The sequence below is a fragment of the Buceros rhinoceros genome, unplaced genomic scaffold (assembly GCF_000710305.1).
Source record: "Buceros rhinoceros silvestris isolate BGI_N320 unplaced genomic scaffold, ASM71030v1 scaffold18021, whole genome shotgun sequence".
In the NCBI taxonomy this organism is placed as follows: domain Eukaryota; kingdom Metazoa; phylum Chordata; class Aves; order Bucerotiformes; family Bucerotidae; genus Buceros; species Buceros rhinoceros.
The window spans coordinates 1490-8234 of NW_010396285.1; the positions used below are offsets into that span (position 1 = coordinate 1490).

The 6745-nt window shown below is 41.5% G+C and overlaps 1 protein-coding gene across 1 annotated transcript in view; it reads left to right on the top strand.

The window, feature by feature from the left end:
• Positions 1-4327: 4327 nt before the first annotated feature.
• Positions 4328-6745, top strand: part of NEK6 (NIMA-related kinase 6) — a gene marked incomplete at its 5' end in the record, with an annotated part of 27192 nt that continues 24774 nt past the window's right edge. The window contains 2 exons of the mRNA XM_010145866.1: positions 4328-4468; positions 5022-5084. Coding sequence (XP_010144168.1) covers positions 4328-4468; positions 5022-5084 — 204 coding nt within the window. The remainder of the gene's footprint in view (positions 4469-5021; positions 5085-6745) is intronic.

Here is a 6745-nt window from a genome sequence, read left to right on the forward strand (position 1 = left end):
CTTATTTTTCTCCGTGCCTCTGGGAGAAGCTGTCACACAGGCGTTGCTCTGCAGCATGGTAGTACTGTCCTGGTGGTTCTGTCTCCAGTCTCTCAGTACTCTCCTCTGCCTGAGACATCGGGCCGCAGGAAGGGCTACTTGGACAGTTTTCTCAGGGCTGTTCAGGTTTTCCCAAAATAATTACAAAGAGGTAAATTTATTGGCCAAGCTTTAATTGCTCTGGAACTGAAAGTCTTTCTACAGTTTTTCCTTGTATATAAGTTTTTCCTTATATTCTTCCTTATCTCAAAGTACAAACTCTGAGCTGTACACCTGCTCATTTTAAAAAAAATTACGAAAAATACATTCTGGTTATGTCGCTGTCCTACCTGCCTGTGCTTACAGCAATGTATGAAGGGTCTGGAGGAAATGGTCTCAAATCTCCAGCTGTAAGTTTTGGCGTGTTTGTATTCTTGCATGCTGAGTCACGGTCAGGCGCCTCCGGTAGTGCTGGAACAAACCTCCCTGATGGTAGTTTAAGTGGAAACCACATCCAATCATCAAGGAGCAAGTATAGAACAAGGAACTTTTCGAATGCAGTCGCCCTCCGTCTTTGCCTGGGTTGCTTTACAATCTGGTGTACAGACAATCCTCTTAATCAAGTTTCGTAGCCTTGTAGCATGTCTGATCAGGTGTGTGCAAGATGATACAACTGAAGGTTTTAGTTCATCGGATTTTTTTGGTATTACAAAATTGTCCTAATTCTGTTTTGCAGAAAATCTTGTAACCCCTCCAAATTTGAGGCTGAAAGTTCTGGCAAACTTCTGCCTTAAGTACCATGACGGGGGCTGTTGCAGACTGCTGCCAGCTTTGAAATATTTGCACTCACATCAATGATTCCGTCTAAAAGAGAACATTAATGCCAGAGATGTCCAGAATAGCTTGTTCTTGGAATAATCTCTGCATTTCTTCTTAAAAATGAATAGCCTCTTTATTTGAAAGAGAATTTAATTGACTTTAATATTTGGCTTTTTTTTTTTTTTTTTTATGGAGTAGTAGAAGAATGAGACTTCATTGTGTGGGTGAAGAGAACAGCCTTTGTCTCGGAACTAGTTCTTCCCAGATTGTCGCCTTCCTACAGCCACCCTGGGAACAGAAATGTGCAAACAGCCCAGTTTTCGGGGTGTCTTTAGAGGTCCGGTGGTTAGAGGGGGTTTTTGGTTGGTTTGTTAGTTGTTCTTTTTCTCCCTTCTTTTTTCTTTTTATTTCTTTTTTAAATTCAAGCGCCATCATTGACATTGAAACCTACTCTGCAGTGGTTGGTTTTACTGTAATCTTGCAGACCTGAACCCATCACTGAGCCTGATTCTGTCCTGAAAAGGAGAGAATCTATTTTTTGATGAACAGGTTTGAAGATGATGGTGGTATCTAATTTTATACACAATTTATATCTGTGTATGAAACCTGAGATTTGCAGAAATGAAGATCGTGGTTTATTTGAATAAAGAGATGCTGAATCTCTGGCAGCTTTGTGAAAAATTGTAGTAGTTAAATGTGGAAGGACTTGAAAAAAATGGAGTTGCCTGTGTCAAGAGTTATGAAATACGTGAAACGTATGCAAGGGCGGACTCTAGGGCTGTGTCTGAAGAGGTAGGTATTTCTCACTCATCCTAAATGTGTCCTTGCACTAGTATTGAGAAGAGTTACCTGCTTACCTTTAAGTACAGTAGAGCATGAGAGAAGGTTAATTCTGAACAGACGTGTGGGAAACGGGCTGCTGTGATCAGTAGGAAGCTTTCCAGGATGGTTTGGTCTAACCTGAGCATGCTCTCTGGTTTATACCATAATCAAACATCTTCTGGCCTGTATGAAAGCTCCATTACTTTAATTAGGTCTGATAGGTTGTGATAGCAAATGCAAATCTAGGTCATTGCATATGTAAATGTGCAGCTGTAGTCCTGGAGGATGCCAGAACATATCAGCGAAGGTGTCCAGTCATCACCCAGCATTAACTCCAGCATGGCAAGCAGACTTCCCATGCTAACCGTGTGAAAGTGGTTAGGACACGCACACACACCCTGTCACTTGCCCAGCGTTTATTTATATTTTCAAGTTGGGAAGTTGCTAGATATTCCTTGGCACATGCTTAAAATACTAATTTACACTTAAAGACTCTTGGTTTAAACACACAATTTAATGATTTATGAAGGGCGAATGGATACCATCCTTGACTGCAGCTTGGATTTCTTCCTTAACGAGAAAGTTTAGTGGTAGTTGCTTCATAAAATCTCGTTAAAACTGCTACCTCTGTTGTGAACGTTAACTCCAAGTTAGAAAAGCTTTTGCTCCAGAGAGGCGGCTCAGCAGACACATGTTCTCTGTGAAGGAAATGCTTTGACTTCTTTCTGGTTTTTAGTTAGGACAGAGTGTTTTGTGATTCCCTCTGCTGACACCTTTGCTCTGGCTGGGTGAAGCTATGTGACTGGACAGATCGACTAATTTGCTTAGTAGCTCATACCTAAAAAAGTTGGGAGCTGGAGATGTTCCTGGTTGGTTACCAGCCCAGGTGAACAAATACTTGTGTTCAGATGTGCGACAAAATCACTGGAAGAACAAAAAATGCGTGTGAATGGATGTTTCGTTAGTGCTTTCTGGAATGAGATGAGTGTTCCTGGAAATTCTAATGCAGCTGCCTCATTTGTGTAGGTTATTGTTCAAGAACTAAAATTTTTGTGTCGTCTGTAGCCTAGAGAAATGAAAACTATTTCTTACAATTTTTAAATGCTCATGGTGAAATAACTTACCTGTGGCTGCGGCATTTCAAAAATAATTACTGCAAGTGTCGTTCCATCTGAAAAGCGTTCACGCTTTTGGGGAACTTAAACTGAGAAGGCTGATGATCATGATGGCCTGGAGTTAAATTTCCAGTGATGTGCCTACTCGAATTAGCAGGCATTAGCTGGACATGATGGCATTGCATTTTTGTCTTGTTTGGAGTTCATAACCATCTGAGCTTTTCAGCTCAGTGCCAGTCCTCTCCGCCCTGAACTGCGGAGCTTTGTCCTCAGGAGGTTCTCAAGGGCTGACACAGGGCAGTGGTGTGGAAGTGTGGGACAACCTCCAGTAACAAACAGCCTTTCACTGCCAGGGAGATGAAGGGTAAGATGACAGCAAAAAGACCTGATAATCTGTCCACTGTCACCAGATTTGTATCTGCAGCTCTGTATCGTCAGCATTTATAAAACATAATCGCTTTCCCTGAGTGTGCTGGCAGTGGAGCAGCTTGTTGTGGAGAAATCTCCTGCGTTTGTGGAGATGAAATTGCTATAAAGGTGGCAGTTCTCCAAATAGCTTCTCGTGGTTGATTGATTTAAGTTATGGGTCAGATATTACTCCCCCCGCCCAACTGGCCTTGTGGACTGGTCTTTTTGTGCTTTCTGGTGGGAACTCTGAAACGGCTCAAGATACTGAAGCTTAAAAATATTGTACTTGGTGTGCATGGCAGCTTTAGAGTAATGAATGTGGATAATTTCTGTGTTAAGCATTGGTTAGCAGTCTTGTTAATTACAGAAGAGAGCAGAAGGGCTCTGGGGAGCAGTTCCTGGTCCATGGGGTGCGTAATCCTTGTTTCGCTGTGCCTACCTGCCTGGCTGGGTATTTACCTGAGGCCTCTCGGCAGGAGCCATCAGCATCTCCTCAGCGATACAGGCAGGCCAAGGTGATGAGAGGGTGTCCCTAGGGAGACAGTGGTTTGGGGCTAATTAGTTCCTTACACGGAAGGCAAGACTTTATTTCCTTCTTTAAAAAGTCATTTAACTTAATTCAGCCAATGTTACTAATACGTTTATCAGGAATTAATGTGTTTATGGTCGGAATTACCTATAGACTGATCAGCCTAGATTAAGTTCATGATCATCAGCAACGAGAGCAAGAGTCATGTGCAGTCTCAGCTCTGTTCTGTACATTCCTGGCAGCCGTTCCTGGTTTGGTTGTTGGTTGGGTTAATGTTTTTGTGCAGGTCTCTGCCGTTACGGGGGGTGTGCTTGCGGCCGTGCGCTGCACTTGTCTGTTGTGGCTGCTCTGGTGCAGCGTCTGCAGGACACGTAGAAAATTGAAGGTGGGAAAAGGAAAGTTAGAGCACTCTGTCTGTCGTACACCACATCATCACACAGTTGTTTGTCCTTCTTGCTGCACAGTCCTTACTGGGTGGCATTTATCCTCCCACATATGTTTAACCATAGAATCCGCTAGTTTGCGATCGTAAAGACGACAGGTTGGGAACGTAAATTTCATGGGTTTGCATCGCTTTTTCCTAGTTCAGTGATTTAATTTCTTTTGACTTGAACAGAGACATTTAACGTCGTACCCATATCGCTGCACGCTGGCAGATTTTCAGATAGAGAAAAAGATTGGACGAGGACAATTCAGTGAAGTTTACAAAGCAACTTGTCTCCTGGACAGAAAACCTGTGGCGTTAAAGAAAGTTCAGGTGAGTATTTAAGTTCAGAGTCTTACTATTCAGCAAGTCAAATGGGCAGGTTTTAAGCGTCTACACAGATTACTTTGAGCCACGTACATCTTTGAGCATTCCTTTGTCAGCAGTAATAATGCAATAAAATGGTATAAATTGAGAGTTTAAGGTTTTATTTTCTTTTTTTTTCTTAACTTTTAAAAAATCAACACTCCTTCCTTATTTTATTCAATTGGGTTTTGGAGGTGGGGGTTTTGTCTCTTACCATGTGAAATTAACAGTAAATAACTAGGTTTTGACAATCACAAGAACAAATTTACAAAGTAGCGTCTATTTTTGTGTGCTGCTTAGTATCACCTACAGATACTAAAGTTATTTTGACCCTTGCTAGCCCTTTAGTGGCTGCAACATAAAGAAAACATTGATCTTTCTTTGGTGAGGGAATGGTGTGTATACTCGTTACAATAGAGAATGTACAAATTGGGGCAGGAGTGACCAATTTCTTGTTAAAATACAAAAAGCTTTTCTTGTTGTTGTTTCATTTTTGTCTTCTGTGTTTATGTCTTTGAAGATTTTTGAGATGATGGATGCCAAGGCTAGGCAAGATTGCATTAAAGAAATTGACCTCCTGAAGGTAAGAATTTTTACAATGACTTTTTCTATTTCTTGTTTTGAGAAATAAATTGTTTTCAGGTTGGTAACAATCATTTGCCTTTTATGGCAAATAAAGCTTATATAGCTCACACAACGATCGTAACAGACTGTGCTTCCTCTTGAAAGCTAGAATGCCTACGTGGTGCAGGAATTTGATCTTAAAGCTTAATTTTAGTGAGTTTTTTGCCTATAGTCTAAGGAATCTATTAAAAATCTTTCTGTCATAAAATTCCCTCTCCTCTGAGAGCCATGTAAATTCTGCCCTTTATGTGTTTTGATTTGTTTGTCACTTGAAAATAAACTAATCAATTACCTAGCTACATGGGAGAAGAGCTGTGCATATGCTCTTGTGTGGATGTATCCATACCTCGTATGGAAATGGGAATTCAGAAAAGGACTCTGAAACCAGAGAGTGTTTGTGTGATTAAACCAACCAGTGACTTTTTTCCATCTCAGTAATTTATTTCAAAATGTTGGTAGAAAATGTATATGCATTGCACTTTAAATATCTATTTTGAGTAAATGCAACAGATGGCAGAAGGGTAAAATTTTAGTTTAGCCAGTCAAATATAATTCCAGAAATACTAAATTATTCATTTTAGGTGTTTCTATTTAAGTTGTGGATTTCTATTCATACAGTTGCAGGCAGAGCTCGAGTCTGCTAGACTGTAGCGACAGCATGCAGGATAAGCGTGAAGATGGCAGTTTGTGTGAACACGATCCGGTTGCTTAACAGTCATGGAGAGAAATAATGCCAACGTCGACAGTCAAAAGAGAATTTGTGATATTCTGGGGTTCTAGGTGATGTGAGCAGTTTTGTCTTGAACTCTGATTGTGGAAGATGTCGTGAACTCGTGCTGAGTTCTTCCAGAGCAGAATGTGCAAACAGGAGTCAGAGGAAATGGTTTTTTCATCGCATTTGATGGGAAGTCCGTGTCTGCCTGTGTCCAGTTTCTGGTCATCTAATATGGGATATTCGTATTTTTAAAGGTTCTTACTCCTTCTAAATTCTGGTGTCTGGTATGAGGTGCATACACACCAGGTGTTAACTGCCATCGTACTTTCAGAATGCATTGAAGAATAACGATTGTCATTAACCCAGCATAAAGTTAGTAATGTTTTGTGATTTGGGGATTTGTGAGAATAACTATAGTGCCCTGAAAAGAGAAATTCAGGTAGCCTTTTCCATGCCGTGTGAATACACGTTAGTTATATAAACCTCCCCGAGTCATATTTAAAGCAAGTTTAACAAACGGAAGGGTGAAGGATGGGCAAGCCAAAATTCCAGAGTGATCTGCCTGGCTGTTCTGGGAAAAGAGTGCTCCGAGGTCGGTGAACTGCAGGAGAAGCGTTGCGTTGGTTAGGCACTTCCTGGGTCTGAGTAGGGTGGGCTTTGTTACACGCAGTAGACTCGGAGAAGGCTGGGGTGCACGACAGGAGAGATGTTGGTGCAGGAGCCCTCCCAGGGTATGTGATCTCCATTCCCGTGGCTGTTGTAGGGTTTTGAGTTCTATTGTCCATGGTGCTGAGGCTTAGAAAAAGGTGCCAGGAACTGTCCTGCTCGTGACTTTGGTGCTTTTCTCACTGGAAGTTGATCTTTGATCAGTGTACCTGTGAGCAGATGTTCAGAAGAGATTTCAG